The sequence below is a fragment of the Quercus robur genome, chromosome 6 (assembly GCF_932294415.1).
Source record: "Quercus robur chromosome 6, dhQueRobu3.1, whole genome shotgun sequence".
NCBI lineage: Eukaryota > Viridiplantae > Streptophyta > Magnoliopsida > Fagales > Fagaceae > Quercus > Quercus robur.
Window position 1 is genome coordinate 48026346 of NC_065539.1, and position 21019 is coordinate 48047364.

The window sequence follows — 21019 nt, forward strand, 5'->3', positions numbered from 1 at the left end:
CTTCCAAACATTCTTCGGAGTTGTACTCATACCCAGCACCTCCAATGGCCATAACCTTTACAGATTGCTCATTCCCTTCCACGCGATGACCACCAGTGCGAATCTGTCCATCATCGTACCTGCTACAGTCCATGGGAGAGTCATCTTCCATGCTTTCCTCCTCCGTTAACTGAACCAACCCCAAACCTAGATCAGAGGTGCACGAATCCCGACGAACACCGTCCACAGAACCTTCACCACCGTTCTTCAACTCTTTATAAGTTGTGGCCTGAGCCTTAGTACTTGCTTCCTAAATTGACCTTCCATTGGGAGCAGCACGGTTAGACGCAGCTGTGAAGAGAAGAGGCAGAGGGTTGTTAGCGGCTTGGAATTCAAGGGAACCAATACTTCTGTCAATTGGATTATTCGTAGCCCTTGACCGAGCTAATGCTTTTTTACCCTTCACTGAAGCTTGTGGGCTAGGCTTAGTTATCAATTTGGCCTTCTCCGTCCTAGTACCCTTTTTCCCATTCTCAGTCAGTTTCGGGCTTAAGCTAGAAAAATTTAGGCCCTTTAAATCTTGAAGGCATTCCAACTCTGTGACACTACATTCACCCTGGGCCCCAAACCTCACCTTAGGTGAAGAAATTTTCCTTTTGATCTCCCTTGAAAGCCCAACCGATTCACCCTTCGTAAACCCATCTCTATGCCACTGAACACCCTCAACGTTTCGGCATAGCTGTGGTCCCACACTGGATCGTTGGTTTTTGGCTCCATTCACCTTACGCTTCACCACAATCCACGGTCCATACGTAATATCATGTACGTGCTCCTCAACGTTGCCCTGTCCGTTATCAGGCACGATCCCACTGGACCCCTCACCTACCTTGTCAGCATTAGCCCCACGAGAAATGCATGACCGAGTACTATTTTCCTCCGATTCCATCACCACCGTCTCCTTCGTTGGCATATCTTGACGGATTGAGTACAGACAATTTTCCCGCTTATGGCCCATTCTTCCACGGTCAAAACACAACTTCTGAATGCCTTCATAGCACACTGGTTGCTCAATCTTTCCAATCTTAATAGCTGTGACTAGAGGCTTTGTTAGGTTGACTTGTATACACAGCCTGGCGAACCTTCCTCTAGCCTCCAATGCAGTATGAGTGTCCACCCTTAACACATTCCCAATGGCTTTCCCGATTAGATAGAGAGCTTCAGCATTGTAGTACTCTATTGGCAGCCCATTGAGTCTAATCCAAACTGCTATCGAGGACACATTCGCCAACTTCGGCTTAAAATCTAGTACCTAAGGTCGTATGGACAAAAAAATTTCGCCAATAAACCAAGGGCCCTTCTGCAATACCGCCTCAAAGTCTTCTTTAAGAGATAGCCGAGTAAGGAAGAACCCGTACCCTAAATCCACACAATCAAGTCTGCCTGCTGGCTTCCACAAAGCCAGGAGTCTTGACTGGATATAGTTGAGTCCAATCGACCTTCCATACACCTTAACAATCAAAACCCTTGCCCACATATTTCTTATTTTCTATTTGAGCTCTCTAGGAATTTTTACAGCAACCAGTCCTTCCCTTAGAGCCTCTACTTCATCATCCGACTCTTCTTCGTCCTCCATGAGGTCTCCAAAATTGAAAGCTTGGGTGTAGGCACCAGGAATCTCACCCACCACCTTATCCTTAGAAGACGTAGCTCGACTCCACATACCGGGAGATGATGGTCTTGAGTCGCTACTCTCGCTAAATCCTGCATGATTCACATTCTTAACCTTTTTGTTGTTGCAGGCTAGTTCCTCCTGTTCTTCACGCGAAAGGGAGAGAAAGGAAGAGCTAGCCATACTCACTTCATTGAGAGATATAAATTAATCTGCAATTCATTTTTACAAAATATACATTAATATATGAACTATTTCAACTCAGTTATACATTAATATATGAACTAATATTCATTAATATTGGCTTTTATATAGGATAGGAGGAAGAGTTGGTTATTTAAAAAAAATATTAATTATATAATATATATTAAATATATGTGTGGGTAAGGTCGGGTTTGGCGAGTTTGGAATTTTATGATCCGAACTCAACCCGACCCGCTATCAAAAAAAAAATTGTAACCCAACCCAACCCACTATGCCCTGAAAACTAACTCAACCCGGTGAGTTGGGTCGGGTCAGGTCAGTTTTGGTGGATTGGCGGGTTTGCTGCACAACCCTACCTCTAAATTTCTCCAGATTTCATTACAGTCCTCTAATTTTATTTTTATTTATTTTAGTATTTTAAATTTCAGATTTATTCAATTAAAAATTTTTCATCAAATTTTGTTAAAATTTGTTGAAAAAAACAAATCTAGAAAAATATTTTTCAATCATTAATTGAATTTTTTTAATTTGAAAATAAATTTAAAAATTAAAAAAATTAACCACAACATATAACAAAATTTTATGAAAAACCCTTAATTGAATAAACTTGAAAGTTAGAGAATTGAAATGAACAAAAGCAAAGTTAAAAGACTAAAATGAAATCTACAGAAACTTAGAGGGTTGTTTTTACATTTTAGAAAATAATAATAATAATCCCAAGCACGTTTAGAGCCACATTTTCCTGCATATTCTCCTAAAAATTTATTATTATTATCCTTAAAAATAAAATAAAAAACTTTTAGTTTCATTTCCATTAAACAGTATATTATAGAGGATTTGACTATTGTGATTTCATTCATAAAAAATAAACAAAAAATTTTATCACACACTTACTATTGCACATTTCATACACAATCCATTTGAAATTGTGTTTTAAAAACATGATTTCAGTCTATGTGACAGTGTGTACTGAGACTATATTCCTATCATTAGTTATAAATAAAAAGAAAACTATTGTGAGTTTGCGGATAGGGAGTCAAGAGACTCAAAACCTTTGATCCAACAACCATTCCCTTTCAATTTACTCATTGTGTTAATTTTAGAGTTGTCAAATCATGCCAAAGACCGTATTGGCCAAGTGAACAAAATATTTCAATACCAACTAATACGGATGTACTATTTTGCTATTACTACTATCAATAAACAAATAAATAAATCTGTTTATGAATATAGTTAAAATCCACATATTTTATAATTATAATATATTAGTTAAGTACTTCTTCTTTTTTGAGAAACAATTAGTTAAGTACATCAGTCCAATTTATTAGCCCAAATAGCAGGTTTTATAACCTAATTTTATTTATTAAAATAATGTGTGTATATATATTTATTTATTTACTTTTTTTTTTTCTTCATGTACTAGCCAAAACATCAAGAATGTTTGAACCACCTGAAAAACTCCTAGTAAATTGATATCTCTATTAAATACGTTTTATGGTTTGGTATACAAATACATATCCTCTAATACAAATACATTTTGACAAATTAATATGATTGCTCATAGTCTAGCTAATTATTCTATAAATATCTCAGATTATGTTGTGTGAATGGAGGATATTTCACCACAATCTCTCAATGTATTTCAGGCGGATTTAGCCAACTTTGCTTAATAAAATTTCAGTCTTTCCCTAACAAAAAGAAAAAAATTAACTCTTTCTCAAGGCAAGATTTGGGAGGGGAAAAAAGGGTGGGGTTCTTATAATACTTTTTTTTTCTTTTATTGAGATAGGTAAGAGAGTAGGGTAGAAGGAGATGGAGTTCAAATCAAGATATGAAGCACAAAAGATGGTATTATCAATTTATCATTGGGGCATCACTTGAAGCCCTATAATGCACATTTAAAAAAGAAGAAAGGTACACATATTAATTATTCAAGATAGTTGCATACTTGCATTTGTTATTATTGATATTTGTATATAATTTAAATTTTTTTAGAAGGAAAATGCTAAAGCCACTGGAAATTTTAATAAAAACCTTACAAATTAACATTGTAATGAATGTGATTAGTATAACATGATTATGGTAATAAACAAATTTCTTATGTACCTCTTTTTTTTTTTTTTTTTTTTGTAGTTAGAAAATGACACATCATTTTGTAATAACATTGTTATACAATGATTTCATTTCTTTCCATTAAAATGACATTCCCTAAGAATATTACTTATATTTCATTCATTTATTTTAAAGGACAAAATTTAGCTATAAAATTAGTTGTAACCTTAGGCTACAACCTTACTCAATATTTTTTTATTGGAGGTAAATTTTGACAGATCCATTATTGAATTACATTTTCTTTTTACATCCTCCATACTTGCAAAATTTCTAGAAAATAAAAAATTAATAGCTATGTCATCAATAAATTGTTTAAATTACAAGTTTTTGTAGTTTAAAATTATGCATAAAATATAAATTTATAGATAATGTGGGGGGTAAAAGACCCGGAGGCCCATGCGAATGTCTACATTTGGGCCAAGGGCCCAACTCGAGGAAAGACCCCTTCTTGGCCATGAGGAGAATCCTCCTCGGCATGGATATAGCCGAGGATAAAGGAGACAACCTGCCACTGGTAGTGACACTCTATATCGTACCACGGAGCAGGAAAAGTACTATAGCAGAAAAGGATAGCGGAGAAAAGGGAGGTGTCTAGGGAAAAGGCTGTCATTATTGTGTTCATGACCTTGTGCCTGACATGGCCATACTTCCCTATCCTTACAATCACTCCCAACAACTGGAGGGAAGGGCGGATGGGACAAGCACCTACCCTAGGGACCCCATTCAGGAGGAATAAATCTACTATAAAAAGGAAGTAAAAAGAGACAGAGGGTGGGGACCCCCCAACACACGAGAGGGACCAGAAAGGGCTCCCAGAACCGTGCTGAGGACCGATTCTCCCAGATGAACTTAGTCCATCTCATCCTAATCGAGTAAAACACCATGATAACTTTTGTTCATACACCAAATCCTAACTCTTTGGCCCACTCTCTACAAATTCATTGTACCAGGCTCGTTGGTCTAAGGTCCCACGCATCTTGGGCTGGACCAGAAAAATTAGATCCTACAGATCATATAGTAAATAATATCCAATTGACACGTGTATTAAGGGCATAAAGAGCATGCAATTCAATAGTTAGATTTTCAAAATATGTAGTAATATTTATTTTATTGAGTAATGTTGTAGTTTTAGGTAACAATCAATTTTGTAATTAAATTTTGTCCTATTTTAAAACATCCAAACAAAATTGCTTAGTTTCATTCAATTGTTTTATTTTATTTTTTTCCTTTCCAACACTTAAATAGATTCCACTCAATTCTATTTATTTATGATTTACTCATTCTATTCAATTCTATTATTCGATGAACTCCCATTCGACCTTTATTTCATTTCCATTTATTCTTTTATAAACTCTTAAACACATTAGAAATAATATAGCGCATTTCGTTTAATTTCATTCCTTTATTGTCTATCTATTCCAAATCTTTCTTCTTCTTCTTTTTATAAACTCTCAAACATAGTGTAAGAATTCCATTATAAAAAAAACAGTGTAAGAAAATACTCTTGGTAAATGAATAAATTAACAAAAGAAGCAAAGAAAACTACAAATTCAAACCCTCAAAAAAAAAAAAAAAAAAAAAAATCAACATAGGCTCAGAGCAATATTGGGGCCCAATATAGTATTTGTTGGGCGCCATTCCGATGAGAACGAGCAAGCCCTCGTGAACTAGAAGATTTGTTTGGAACATCAGACTCACTACTGGGCCTACAATGGCTTCATACGAACCCTCTGGGTAAGTTTTGACCCAACAAGCTAATGATTAAAATCCCAAGCCCGTTCCCAAAAAAGTTTTTAAAAAAATCTCAAGCACTTTAGAGCCACGTTTTCTTGCATATACTCTCCTAAAAATTTACTTATTTATTATTTTTCCTTAAAAATAAAAACTTTTAATTTCATTTCCGTTAAACAATACATTATAGAGGGATCTAAGTCATCTGACTATTGTGATTTCATTCATAAAAAATAAATAGAAAATTTATTACACTCTCGTTATTGCACATTTCATATGCATTCTCTTTTGAAATTATGTTTTAAAAACATGATTTCAGTTCATTTGACAATTTGAAAAAATAATAATAATAATAATAAAGACTATTGTGAGTCCGTGGATTGGAAGTCAAAACCTTTGATCCAACCACTATTCCCTTTCAACCTATGTGTCATGTTAATTTAGAGTTGTCAATATTATACCAAAGAAAGTATTGACCAATACATATCCACCTGAAAAACTCCCAGTAAATAAATATCTCTATTAAATATATTTTATTTTTTGGTATACGATACATATCCACTAATACAAATACATTTTGACAAATTAATATGATTGTTCACAGTCTAGCCAAGTATGCTAGAAATGTATCAAATTATGTTGTGTAGATGGAGGATGTTCTTCAACAATTTCTCAATGTATTTCAAGCAGATTTAGCTAGCTTTGCTTAAGAAAATTTCAGTATTTTCCCTCAAAAAAGAAAAAAAGAAAAAATTAACTCTCTTCTCAAGACAAGATTTGGGTGGTGAAAAAAGGGTGGGGTTATTATAATACTTTTTTTCTTCTTTTTTCTGTTATTGAGATAGGTAAGAGAGTAGAGAAGAAGGAGATGGAGTTCAAATCAAGATATGAAGCACAAAAGATGGTATTATCAATTTATTATTGGGACATCACTCCTATAATGCACATTTAAAAAAGAAAAGAAAAAAGAAAGGTATACATGTTAATTATTCAAGATAGTTGCATACTTGTATTTGTCGTAATTGATATTTGTATATAATTTAATTTTTTTAGAAGAAAAATGCTATAGCCACCGGAAGTTTTAATATAAAACATTACAAATTGACGTTGTAATAACTGTGATTAGTATAACATGAACAAGGTAATAAACAAATTTCTTATGTACTTTTTGTATTTTTTTTTTTTTTTTGTATTGTAGTTAGAAATTGACACATCATTTTTTATTTTTTTTTTTGTTTTGAGAAGAAATCGAAACATCATATTGTAAACCTTTTGGTAAAATTTGTAGTAGCTAGAACATCACTCTTTTTGAAAGAAAAAAAAAATCATATAATATTAAATGCATTTTCCATAAAAATCTCAAATTTAAATTCCACCGAAGTTTAGAGGAATCGAAGAGAATGAAATTAGATTTATGAAATGTTTACTAAAATTTCCAAAATACACTTAATACATTCCGCATGTTATAGTAACATTGTTATACAATAATTTCGTTTCATTCATTAAAATGACACTCCCAAAAAATGTTACTTATATTTTATTCATTTATTTTAAAACATCTAAACAAAATTGCTTAATTTCATTCAAATCTTTTATTTTTCTTTAATTTCCATCACTTAAATAGATTCCACTCAATTCTATTTATTTATGATTTACTCATTTTATTCAATTCTATTATTTGACAAAACTCCCAATCGAACTTTATTTCATTTCTATTCATTCTTTTATAAACTCTTAAATGCATTAGAAATAATATACCACTTTTCGTTCAATTTCATTCATTTACTATCTATCTACTCTAAATCTTTCTTCTTCTTCTTTTTATAAACTCTCAAACATAGTGTAAGAATTCCTTTAAAAAAATATAGAGTAAGAAAATATGAAAATACTCTTGGTAAAATGAATAAATTAACAAAAGAAGCAAAGAAAACAACAATTTCAACATAGGCTCAGAGCAATATTGGCCCAATATTTTCCACCATAGTCATATGGTACTTGTTGGGCGCCATTCAAATGAGAACGAGCAAGCCCTGTGAACTAGAAGATTGGTCTGGAACATCAGACTCACAACTGGGCCTAGAATGGCTTCATACGAACCCTCTGGGTAGGTTTTGACCCAACAAGCTAATGATTAAAATCGCAAGCCCGTTCCCAAAAAAAAAAAATCTCAAGCACTTTAGAGCCACGTTTTCCTGCATATACTCTCCTAAAAATTTACTTATTTATTTTTCCTTAAAAATAAAAAACTTTTAATTTCATTTCCATTAAACTATACATTATAGAGGGATCCGAGTCATCCAACTATTGTGATTTCATTCATAAAAAATATATAGAAAATTTATTACACACTTGTTATTGCACATTCCATACACACTCTCTTTTTAAATTATGTCTTAAAAACATGATTTTAGTTCATGTGACAATTTCAAATAATAATAATAATAATAATAATAAAAATAAAGACTATTGTGAGTCTGCAGATAGGGAGTCAAAACCTTTGATCCAACAATTATTCCCTTTCAATCTATGTGTCGTGTTAGTTTTAGAGTTGTCAATACTATACCAAAGAAAGTATTGACCAAATGAACAAAATATTCCAATACAGACTAATAAGGACGTACTATTTCAAGATTACTATTACAAATAAATTCTTCATGTACTTGCCGAAACATCAAGAATGATCAAACCACCTGAAATACTCCTCGTAAAGTCGATATTTTTATTCAATACGTTTTATGGTTCGGTATACAATACAATTTGGCAAATTAAGTTAACTCGCTTCTCAAGGCAAGATTTGGGAGGGGGACAAATGGGTGGAATTATTATATTGATTTTTTTTTTTTTTAGATAGGTGAATAGTAAGTGGGAGGAAAATAGAATTTAACGCAAGATATAAAGCACTTCAAAAGATGGTATTATCATTTGGCCTATAATGTACATTTAAAAAAAATGCATGTGTATTAATTATCAAGATAGCTGCATTTATTGTAACTGATATGTGTATATAATTTTTTTTTGAGAAGGGATATGTGTATATAATTAATTTAAAAAAAAATTTTTTTGCTAAAGCTGCTGATATTTGATGTCACATGAACAAAGTAATAAACAAATTCCGTTATGTACTTAAAAAAAAAAAATTTGTAGTTAAAGATTGACACATGATTTTGTAAAGCCTTTGTGGTAAAATACATCACTCATTTTGAAATATTAAATATGTTTAAGTTATACCCTTGAGATACTTGTTAGTAAAATCTAAAGATATATATATATATATATATTTATTTATTTATATATATGAGGAACTGGTAAGAAAGATTCTATAAATGAACTAAATCAGCTTGAAATACATTATCCAGCTCAGACGGTAAATCTTCTACTCATACATCAAGATTTGTAGATAAAATTGCGTTTCTAGCAAAGGAATGAGCAAGTTGGTTGCCCTCCCTTTTTAGTTTTTTTTTTTTGGTGGGATCCCTTTTTAGTTTTTACATGTCTGAAACTATATTTATGAAAAACCTTTGACAGCATCCAAATCTCTTCACTAACATAACCAAACATAGTTTTTGACGGTACCCAAATCAAAAGAAATATTTTATGTGCTTTTGTTTTGGGTATCATTGACATTAATTGGTCAAATGAAACAACCTATTTTAGTTTGTTAAGGCGGTACATTCTTTTTTATTTTATTTTATTTTTATATATTAAAGACTTCTTATGTGACGGAATTGCTAGGGCCTATGGGGCACTAATAAAGTTTCTAAGACAACAATAATTTTCTCATGTAGTGGCACTTCCCCACCATAATAGATAATTTGCGTACAAATTTTCCAGGGGAACTATGAAAATGAAAGGCATTTATTAAGGGTCACGAAAGCCGACAGGCATATGTGAAGGGCATTACAAAAGGCAATATTAAGATGAAAAAATTAAAAATTTGCATGAACTTTGGATTTTATTTCCAACTCTTTAGCAGTAGTAAGATAGATATATAATTGTGCTCCTTTGAATAATATTCATTACGTTAATTTTTAGTGTAAGCGGCGATTGAAATTCATATATATATATATATATATATATATTTACTAAATTTTTATCTAGAGTTGTTACTTTTCCCCCTATGCATGGATAAGAATACACATCACAATGTATTGTATCTCTTTTTGGTAATTATAATTTGTATGGCTATTTCCCACAAAAGGCAAGTTACTAGGATTCCACCTGTTTGCATTAGTAAATCTAAAATTCCAGAAGGCCAGGGTACACTTTTCTGACACACCTTCTTCATAATTACTCAACCAAACGTGAACATATATCAATGCCTAGCTAGGTGAAGCCATAATCGACACTATCATCACACAAGATCCACGCGAGGGACTCAACAAACTAAATCAGTGGGAAGGGTCCATAGTTTAAATCTTGGCAACATGGTTGGAGATTACTCAAAAAGATGGGACCATAATAGAAACAATAAGTCTATAGTATAGACACAAATATGTCCATATTTGCTTTTTTCATAATTATTTAGTTGTCATATGTTATGAATTATGATTGATGCTAATAAAAATAAGAGAAAGACTATGTTCACAACATTTTTATAACAAATTATAGGTGGTAAGTTGTTATTGGTTCTAATTTGAACCTATCATTTAAATTATTTTTTTGCTAACCGATAACAACCTGTAAAAACCTGCAACTTAGAATTTATTATAAAAATATTGTGAATATAGTATTTCTCTAAAAATGATGCCAAAAGTGATCTTGTGGGTAAAATTGATATTGGTTATAAAAAAATTTGTGTCCTTAAAACATAGCCACGTGGCGAGATTAGTGATAATATGGACCTTAGATTCATCATATAATCCCCCAATATGTATAAAATTAACAACCTTGTCGGAATTAAGAGAGTCAGTAATCATGGCTTGCTGGCCAAAACATGCACCAATATTACTCATTTAATACTGCAAAGTGACTAACAAAGTAACAATCCGTACCATTCAAAAAAAAAAAAGTGTTGTTTAAAAAGAAATATATATATCCCATAACAAAGAGTTTCTTTAAGGATTATTATGATCGGCCGGGGCCGTACAACACCGAGCAATAACCATCCAAAGTGGGAAACCAAGTTAAGTGCTACTTTCAGCATGGGGCAGAGAAGAGGGTCCTCTATGTCAAAGGTTTTGCTATGGCACATATAATTAAGCTTCCAAATTCTATTTTTATTGTAGCAGATTTGTGTATGGTTATGATTAAATTCGTGGAAGCAGCTTTTTAAATTATCGAGGTTGAATATGAAAGCACATATATTAGTGTTAAAAAACGTTTGTAATATGGAACATTGTCATGCTCAAGTAATAATAGACGTAGCATGGGAAGCTTTATTGGTTGTTCATCATAAAAAATAAAAAATAGTATGGGAAGCTTTATTGGTTGGTGAGATGGTCTTTCAAAATGACTAATGAGGTTTAGATAAAGTGTTTATTAGTCGGTAATTGACTATTTGGATTGAGAAGAGTAAAGTAGAGTAGAGTAGAATTAACTTATTTTTAACCAATTCTACTCTACCCCCTCTATTTTTCCTCCCTCCTTCCTCAATCCAAATGGATTTTAAGCAAAATCTTATCAATTTATCTAGTAACAGAAATTTTTTCACAATTTTGTTATAATATTTTCTTCTATGCAATACATCATAACTTATTCAGCAAAAAAAAAAAAAAAAAAGTCACTTTAACAAATTGTAAAAAATATTGCGAGTAATTATAATTACTTACACATAAATCCATAATTTTTCTTCATCAATCACACCTTACCACCTCATAATTATGGGCAAGAAGTTGTGAAAAATTTTGTGATATTATACTTTTCCAAATATTGCAAAACAGAAACCATGTCTCTATGAGGTGGGCAATAGTGATATTAAAATAAGTGAAAAAAAAAAAAAAAAAGCGACCAAAGGTGCATTGACTAAAAAAAAAAGAAAAAAAAAAAAGGAGCATTGACTAGAACAGGATCAACGAATCCGGCAAACAAAAATTGATAACTTTCAAACCTTAAAAACCTAAAAAGTTTTTAATTTTTAGTTTTTTTTTTTTTTTTTTTAATAGCTAATGTCAAACAACCACAATATGCCTTGTATTGCTTAACGAGGATAACATAGTCGGCATAGGATGGGTGAAAATTCAAAATTTATATCAATTATGTTTTGGGTGATTGGACTTAGAAATCAATAGCATCTCACACAGAAATCTTCACTTTTTCTTACACGTATACCCAAAATCCCCAACAATATAATCCACGCATACATATTCTTTGTTCCCCTCAATCAATAACGCTATGTATATATGGTACAATATTCTTGTTCCTGATTAGTGATAATTTCCCATATTCTTGGTTCTTCAGCACCAGCCACCAATTGATTCATGTACGCAATTATTCACTAATACCCACATACATGAACATGATCCTTCCATTCAAAATGCATGGTCCTTTTCTTAGGCTACTTTCCTAACCCTATGACGATGATATTGACAACCACTAGAAGATGTAAGCCTCCCCTAGTTCTCTTCTCCCTCTGCATTGCACGTATGCCAATGGGTCAAGAACATTGACATTGCATTTTCTCCACTATATATATGTAATGCTCATAGTCATATGGAACTAATTTTAAACAAGAAAAAACAAAGGGGAATTGAGAAGAATGGAATAATGTACTTTTACAGTGTGCCATGCATTGTAAGTTGTGAAAGGAAAGGATGGGGAGCATTGAGCAAGTATGGAAATAGATCAATGAATTACACTATCGCAAATGGACATCGTGTAGTAAAATGTCCCCTCAAGAATGATGTCTTCCTTTGAATATATCTATATATGCTAGGAGGAGAGAAAATCGTGTAGTAATATGTCCCCTCATGAATGATATCATCGTTTAAATATATCTATAGATGCTAGGAGGAGAGAAAATTAATGCAGGCATTAAGCCAATCTTAAAAATTAAAAAAAATATAAATAAATAAAGAAGAATTTACAACTTGCTTTGTTTACCCAAAAATAAAACTTGATTTATTTGATTGCAAGCTGAAGTTGAAACACATCGAAACAAAATTTGGGTTTGGATGTGCTTATCTTCAAGCAAAGGCTAGAGTTCATGGCTTCAATGCTTTCTTTGCATTGAATCCAATAAGATACTGAAATGTAACAATTTTTTGATACATAACGGCATCCTATTCAGTGGCGGAGCCACATCGGGAAATATTTGAAAAAATTAGTATATATATAGTAGAGTTATTTTAATAAAGAAATGTTATATTTACAATATTTTTACAATAAATCTTAAGTAGTAAGTTATTATTGGCTGTTACGTGTGCGCAAAAAAAATATTTAGTTGTGGATTAAAATTAGAACTGATAATAACTTACCACTTAGGATTTATTGTGAAATTGTTGTAAAAATATTTTAGAAAATTTTCTCCACTACATAACCATGTGTTTGGTTAAAATACTTCCTGTAAAAGCAGTTGTGTAGCTGTGTAGGCTATTCTCACTTTCTCATATTTTTATTTGTTCTTAAAATATTAAAATAATCAATGTATCATAACATCATAAATGTATATGATTAAAATATATTATGTTTATCATTTTATTTATATATAAAATAATATAACATGTATTTGGTTGTAGTTATAGCTTTTTTTTTTTTTTTTTTTTATTGAAATTTGAATGATTGTTTGTCTTTTATTTAAAAATCTTTAAATTATTAGTATTTTTTAAAATTTTAGTCATTATATTTAATGGGTGATAATTTAATTTGAAAAATCTAGGTTCATGGATAAGTTTAGAAGTTGGTAATTCAGAAATAATACACTTTTGGGTTTTGATTATTAAATTGTATGTACATTACTGTTAGTATGGATATAATTAATATATACACAGAAATAATTAATTGTCTAATTTTATATTTGGCCCCCCCAAATATAAATTCCTAGCTCCGCCACTGATCCTATTGGGTTCAGTGCAAAAGATATTGAACCCAAGCTAAACCATTTATAATTTATTTATTTTTGTTTATCATTTACAAATATAATTTTTATATAGAAAAAGTTGAGATCTAAAAAGTTATACGTTGTATTTTAGGTTGAAAATAAGCTTTTAGCAAATGAAAATTAAAGAATATTTTGAAAAATTAAACCGAAAGAGAGAGGGGTTTTGTCCTTTTATGGGTATAATGCCTTTGTAATTAGCCAATCACACTGTGAACAGCTTTGGATTTTGAATTGAGAAATTACCCAAGAGAGAGAGAGAGAGAGAGAAGATAATACAGATAATCTCCTCATTACTAGTGGATGAAAGAAATCATTCAAGGAAAAAAACAAAGAGACAATACAGATTAAAATTTTGCCAGCATGGTCAAAATGACAAATTGTAACCTACTCTTCATTGGTTTGTAAACCTAACCAATGACAAACAATCTATGACAAGTACTTTCTTATTTTGAGAACCATCTATCACAAGTACTTGACTACTTGTTCCACAGTAAAACAAGCAAAAGTTTAATACAACTTGTATACCTTATATTACTAATGTATTGTATGCAACTGTTTTAAATGTGTCAAACCAATCAGTATAGTTTGAAGTTAAAGTTCTTTGAAAAGTACACAATTTGAAATTGTACTTTTGCAAATTACACTACACCGAAAGTTGGTGTAATTCACTATTTACTTTTCAAATTTTTTGCACTCATTTTTTAAACCGTAAAAAGAATAAAGAAATGTTACGTTTACAACATTTTTACAATAAATTATAGGTGGTTAGTTGTTATTTGTTCAAATTTAAATTTACCACTGAGGTTACTTTCTTAACTCAACAATAATAATCAGTAACAATTTACCACTTAAAATTTGTTATAAAAATATTGCAAAAATGTTGTGAACATATTATTTCTCAAAAGAATACCCATGAAACTCCCTCTTATAATTCACTAATTTAAATTCTTATCTCAATTTTGATGAAAACCCAAAAAAGAAAAAAGAAAAATTTCAAAGCCAAAAGTTACCAAAAATGTATAAGATTCTATTCAAACGACACAATGATCCAAGTGGGACTCACATTCCTTCTTAACTCTCTCCCCCGACTTTACTTCCAAAATCTAGCAGGCCTAGCAAAAAATCACATACAATGAGTCACCATTGTCCTAGATTATCTCAGCCGTAGATCTCTCATCATAACATTTTGCCAACCTCAATCAACGGTCAATATTCTTCCAAGTTCAAACTTCCTTCCCTTATATATAAATATCTTTCGCGGCCTCTCACTTTCCATAGCTCGTGTTTCTCTCACTGTCCTAACTGTAATAAACTCTATCTCTCTCTCTCTTTCTCTTTTTTAAAGTTCCAGTTTTTTCTCTTCCTAGATTTGCTCTTCTTTAAAAGATTTGCTTAAACTATGGATTCATTGGTGTTCAAAATTTGGATCTAAATTTAATCATTTCTCTTTTTCTTTTTGGTTCTTAAGAACAAAAAAAAGTAGCTTCCAAGCTAGTATATATTATTAACAACAGAAAATCATCTCTGTTTGGTTAATGAGAAAACTCAGGAAAGGAAAAGAAAGTTCCTAATTTTACTTTTGTTGTTGTATACAGTGTATATGTGTATGTGGGTGTGTGTGTTTTCAATGTTTTTTTTTGACGTTTTGTTTGGTTTTTTGGGCAGAGATTGGTGGCGGTTGAAGCGTCTAAAATGCGAGTTCTGAGAGATCCAAAGTCCAAGCTTTGAACAAAGAATATTGTTTCCTCAAATTTTTACCACTACTGCTACTGCTACTGGTACTAGTAGTAGACTAGTAGCGCTAGAGCTGGTGGTGTATATATAAAATTATATATAATATATGGCAATGGACACAGGAGCTTTCTTAACGAAATTGGAGATGGTGACAACCTCTGATCACAGCTCAGTTGTCTCGATGAACCTCTTCGTCGCGCTTCTTTGCGCGTGCATAGTCATCGGCCACTTGTTGGAGGAGAATCGCTGGATGAACGAGTCCATTACTGCACTCGCTATTGTAAGTTTATGTTTATATATACACACACATACACGAACATGTCATATATGCAGTGCTAGAATTTTGGGGTCAGTTATGAATCCTTCATAGACTAAGCAGAATTATGTGTTTATATTAAAGTGTATGTTTTAATGTGAGTTGATATACATACATACACCTACAACAACGACAACAACAACAAAGGCTCAGTCTTAAAACTTTGGGGTGCTTGCCGCACATGCTTAGTGCGGTGGTCACTTCACAAATATAAATACTTGTGAGATGTGAGAGGCAATGGCTGAAATTCAAGTCTCTAGGAAGGAGCTTCACACACATATACACTTAAATTAGGTTAAAGTAGAAATTCTATCTTGTATAAAAAATAAAAAATAAAAACTTTGGGGTGCTCAAGAGACTATGCAGGATTGGAATTATGTAGGTATATATGTTAATGTGTATGTTTAAATGTATGAGTGTGAAAGTAAATTTGTGTCTGATGGCAGGGTTTGGGTACTGGAATTGTTATACTACTCACTACAGGAGGGAAAAGCTCACATCTATTGGTTTTTAGTGAAGATCTTTTCTTTATTTATCTTCTTCCGCCCATCATTTTCAATGCCGGGTGAGTTTGATTTTCTTTTCTTTTTTTACTTTTTTTTGGGGGGAGGGGGGGTGTGGGGAGGGGGTTCACATTTGTTATTTTTTGTGTTATAGGAGGGTCAATTTGAATTTTTAGAGAGACTTTCTTATGAGATTGGTTACATTGGTTATTTGGTTGGTTTAAAATAATTTCTATTAATGAGTAATTATCAAAAAATAATAATAATTTCTATTAATGAGTGAATTTGTACTATTGTATTTTTTATTTATGCGTTGAATGAATATAACAGCCAGTGGAATTAAGGATTAAAGATTTGAATTTCGTTCTTAATGTGTTAATTGGAATTATGCTGTACTCAAGCTTGATAAAGCTGGTAATCATGAAATGCTACATAGATTTAGCTTGCAATCTTGCAAGGTGAAAAACACAGCCTCATCCAAGAAGAAGTAAAGAACATGAACTCTCCTTTTTTTCCATTAAAATGATTAAGCCTTGGTTTCACTAATTTCTATGGCTTTTTAGCTGCTTCCACTGTATATTGTATTTTTCAACTAGCACCTGTAATAAGATTAAATTAGTGCAAGCAGGGAAGAAAAAGTTGAAGCAACACTGTTAACTTTCACTAAAAAAGCATCAAGTCCAAAAGAAAACAGAAGAAAATATTATTAACTGTTTGGACAGACGCACCCATTAATGAGAGTGATCTTTTTCTTCTTTAATCTTTTTCCTATTATCCTAACCAGGTTCCAGGTGAAGAAGAAGCAATTTTTTCGCAACTTCATGACCATAATGCTGTTTGGTGCAGTTGGTACTCTGATATCATTTGCCATAATATCATTAGGTACACTCAATAGCATTATATCATTAATTGTTGCAGCTCTAGCTTGTGCATAAATTTTAGCTTAATTGTTTCAGGACTGCCAATGCTTTAAAAATAATGGCTTTCAATCAATTGTGTATGTCACGAATTAAACTTTGCAATTATTGCTGTGTTCAAGCTCCTAATTGGGAGATATATATTTCATCTACGTGTATGCATGCTGTACACATCCCCCCCCCCCCCCCCCCCCCCCTCACTTCACACATACACACAATCTTTTAAACTTCTTTTTGTGTATTTGTAAGACAATCAAATTCATTCAGAAGTTATGGAAGTCACTGCTGATGGAAATACATTCTTTTGTGGGTTTGTCAAGTAATCAGTGATTCATCACATAGATTTCCCATTTTTTAATCATGTAGAATGCATATGCTATTTTGTATTGATAAGTACTGAATTCTAGTTGTGTTTCTAATCATGTTCATGATTTTGTTTTTGGACCTAGGTGCTATACACTTTTTCCAGAAAATGAATATTGGTTCCCTCAAGATAGGAGATATTCTCGGTATAGTCATTATTACACTTTTTTAATAAGAATTATTCTTCATCCTGTCTTCTATTGGGATAGCTTTCCTTCCTGTTTACTTATTTCATTCCCTTGATTGCAGCAATTGGAGCAATATTTTCTGCAACAGATTCTGTTTGCACCTTGCAGGTATAAATGACATTGAAGTTGAGGTCCTTATTAGTTATTACGATTTACAAAAAAGATACTTTAGAGTAATCCACTCCATTTGTGCAGGTGCTCAATCAGGATGAGACACCTTTGCTGTACAGTGTGGTTTTTGGAGAAGGTGTAGTAAATGATGCCACATCAGTGGTGCTTTTCAATGCGATCCAGAGCTTTGACCTGTATCACATCGACTCAGTTATTGCTTTGCAGTTTATTGGAAGCTTTTTGTATCTATTTATCACAAGCACCATGCTGGGAGTTCTAGTAAGTCTCTCTCTGGTCACATGTGCATACTTGTGATTGTACACTATCTAATGACATTTTGTTTATCTCTTGCAGGCTGGACTGCTTAGTGCATTCATGATTAAAAAGCTCTATTTTGGCAGGTCAGTATCGTCATGTTGTCTACATTGAAATACCTAACTGTTCTTTAATGCAAGATGGAAGTATAGAAAAAAAAAAAGTTACCAGTGACAGCAGTGCAGCTTCAAATGAATTAGAATCTCGTTTATTCCCCATCTCTACCTGAGCTGCCATTATATAGTTGATGTGATATGGGAGTTTTGTTGTTAGCTATTATCTTTTTTAAATGACAGGAAATATTCCTACTGTTTCCAGGTAATGCTTTCATAAGTTTCTTATATTTTGTGTTTTGTTTTGTTTTTCAAATGATCAAAACAGGCACTCTACTGACCGTGAAGTTGCTCTTATGATACTCATGGCTTACCTCTCATATATGCTAGCTGAAGTAAGATTTTCCACCACTTATGAGGCATATAACATTACATTTTGTTATTTTTGAACTTATCTGACAGTCTAACCATGATTAAATATTTAATTTGTCTTGCAGCTATTTTATTTAAGTGCTATTCTCACAGTATTCTTTTGTGGAATTGTTATGTCGCATTACACTTGGCATAATGTGACTGAAAGTTCAAGAGTGACTACAAAGTATGTTTAATCTCCAAAGTTTTTATTATGTACAATTGGCACACATTCTTGTTCATTGTTTTCATTTAGGAGAATCTGGGTTAGCTGTACAATTTCTGATGTTTCAGTTCTCTTTATCAATTATTGCAGGCATGCTTTTGCCACATTGTCATTTGTTGCTGAGATCTTTATATTTCTTTATGTTGGAATGGATGCCTTGGATATTGATAAGTGGAGATTTATAAGCGACAGGTAAAGGTTAATACATATGAAGGAGATTGGCTGCCATGAATCACCTCTCTTGGTCGTAATATATAAGGGAGCACGTTTACCTTTTGTTAAACGTGAGGGTAACTTTGATTTGTTTTCTGTTGATCATTCCCCTCAGCCCTGGAAAATCAGTTGCAGTGAGTTCAATTCTGCTGGGACTGGTTCTGGTTGGAAGAGCGGCCTTTGTTTTCCCCTTATCATTCTTATCCAACTTGACCAAGAATTCTCCACATGATAGAATCAGCTTAAAGCAACAAGTATGTTCATTTTTCAAATTTTCTCTTACAGTCTTGATGCTTTTAGAGATTGATTTATTACATGTGTGTCTTTGGATCTTTTTTTTGCAGGTTACAATTTGGTGGGCTGGTCTGATGCGTGGTGCTGTTTCTATGGCACTCGCTTATAATCAGGTAAAAGATCAAATAATCTCCTTTTCTATGGACTGTTACATTGGACAACTTCATAATCTGAAGTGGGTGATGAGGTTCACCTAGAAAATACCAAGAGCCACAAACTTCAGTTTATGTAGTTCTGGTAGTTCTCTGTCTTTTCCTCATACCAATTGTTCAATGAGGTGGGGTCCATGGAGGTTTTATGCTCCGTGGTACCCTGCAGAAATCTGAATTACAGATGGGGAACTACAATTATAATTATAATCATAATCATGATGATGAAGAACTCTTATTTTTATGCTTGCAGTTTACTAGGTCAGGGCATACTCAATTGCATTTAAATGCAATCATGATCACCAGTACTATATCAGTTGTTCTTTTCAGCACAGTGGTAAGACATCACCTCATTTCTCTGTAGAAACCAGTAGGCAACCTACAATCAAGCCCACATGTCCAGCTTAAAACATGCCCCAAGAGAGAGCTTGTGGTTTCTCCAACTTCAACTGTGTATTATATACTATTAAACAAATTTCTTCTTAAATCCATATTCTTGGCTTGAAATTAAGACTGTGAATGGAAAACGTACCTCATCTTATCATGATCTCAACTTACTTTTGCAGTTCTAAAGTTTGAACTGGACATTGTGGTATTGGACTGTAAATGTTACATTTAATGATGGTCTTATTTTGACAATGTAGTCATAATTATATTATGGGAGAATCCATGAAAACTTGAAGTTCATTCCAGATTTCTTTCCTTGCGTCATGCATGAAAAATAGGTTTTTATTTTATTTTTTATTGTCCTCCTATTTGTGGAACTGTGCAGGTGTTTGGGTTGATGACTAAACCACTTGTGAGGATCTTGCTTCCTCCATCAAAACAAATCACCAGCATGATCTCTTCTGAACCATCTTCTCCTAAATCCGTCATTGTGCCACTTCTCAGCAATGGACATGAATCAGAGGCTGACAAGGGCAGCCAGCATGTAACTCGCCCAACTAGCTTACGGATGCTTCTGAGCATCCCTTCTCACACTGTTCACCATTACTGGCGAAAATTTGATGATTCTTTCATGCGGCCTGTTTTTGGTGGTCGGGGTTTTGTACCCTTTGTTCCTGGCTCACCAACTGAAGATGTTGTTCAGTGGCATTGATAATTATATCCAACTGAAGATATGAAAAGTACTAATTTCTGAAACTTACAAGTAGGACATGATACTCGACAAAAAGAAAGAAAGAAAAAAAGGTAGGGCATTAAATCGGCTTTGTGTGTGCAATATGTTGATATTGAAGAGATTTCATAGAGGGTGGTAACAGCATTTTGATTCAGCTTGGGCTGCGTGAAATTTGATTTTGTGTGGGGTGATCCGAAAGTTTGTATCTATATAGTTTGTCAATGAGGTTGTCAAAGAGGTTGTGTCCTTGACAGTATAGAGTATACACAGCTTTGCAAGTTTTGCTTGATTTTCTTACAAAAAACATGTATTGATTGTATTCTGTAATTGGTCAATGATATTCTCTAATGTATTTTTTTCCCTGATGTATTGTAGT

At 32.7% G+C, this 21019-nt stretch overlaps 1 protein-coding gene across 2 annotated transcripts; it reads left to right on the forward strand.

Moving 5' to 3' along the window:
* The first annotated feature begins 15010 nt into the window (after positions 1-15010).
* Positions 15011-21008, forward strand: LOC126689170 (sodium/hydrogen exchanger 1-like). 2 transcript variants are annotated; one of them, XM_050384233.1, is made up of 15 exons: positions 15011-15034; positions 15396-15744; positions 16227-16345; positions 17068-17165; positions 17650-17709; positions 17813-17859; positions 17947-18141; positions 18217-18263; positions 18559-18625; positions 18728-18828; positions 18958-19059; positions 19196-19334; positions 19425-19487; positions 19777-19860; positions 20296-21008. In XM_050384233.1, the coding sequence occupies exons 2-15, from the start codon at positions 15571-15573 to the stop codon at positions 20620-20622; spliced, it is 1623 nt and encodes a 540-aa protein (XP_050240190.1). In that variant the 5' UTR covers positions 15011-15034; positions 15396-15570; the 3' UTR covers positions 20623-21008. The 2 variants fall into 2 exon arrangements, with proteins under 2 accessions (XP_050240190.1, XP_050240191.1); XM_050384234.1 differs by lacking the exons at positions 15011-15034; positions 16227-16345 and having other exon boundaries at positions 15566-15744.
* The last annotated feature ends 11 nt before the right edge of the window (positions 21009-21019 follow it).

Bases quoted from the DNA above. Each gene is read 5' to 3' on its own strand.
- LOC126689170 (XM_050384233.1), top strand. From the start codon at position 15,571: ATGGCAATGGACACAGGAGCTTTCTTAACGAAATTGGAGATGGTGACA. The intron at 17,860-17,946 runs GTATAAATGACA...CCATTTGTGCAG, and splicing joins ATTCTGTTTGCACCTTGCAG to GTGCTCAATCAGGATGAGAC. The intron at 19,335-19,424 runs GTATGTTCATTT...TTTTTTTTGCAG, and splicing joins GAATCAGCTTAAAGCAACAA to GTTACAATTTGGTGGGCTGG.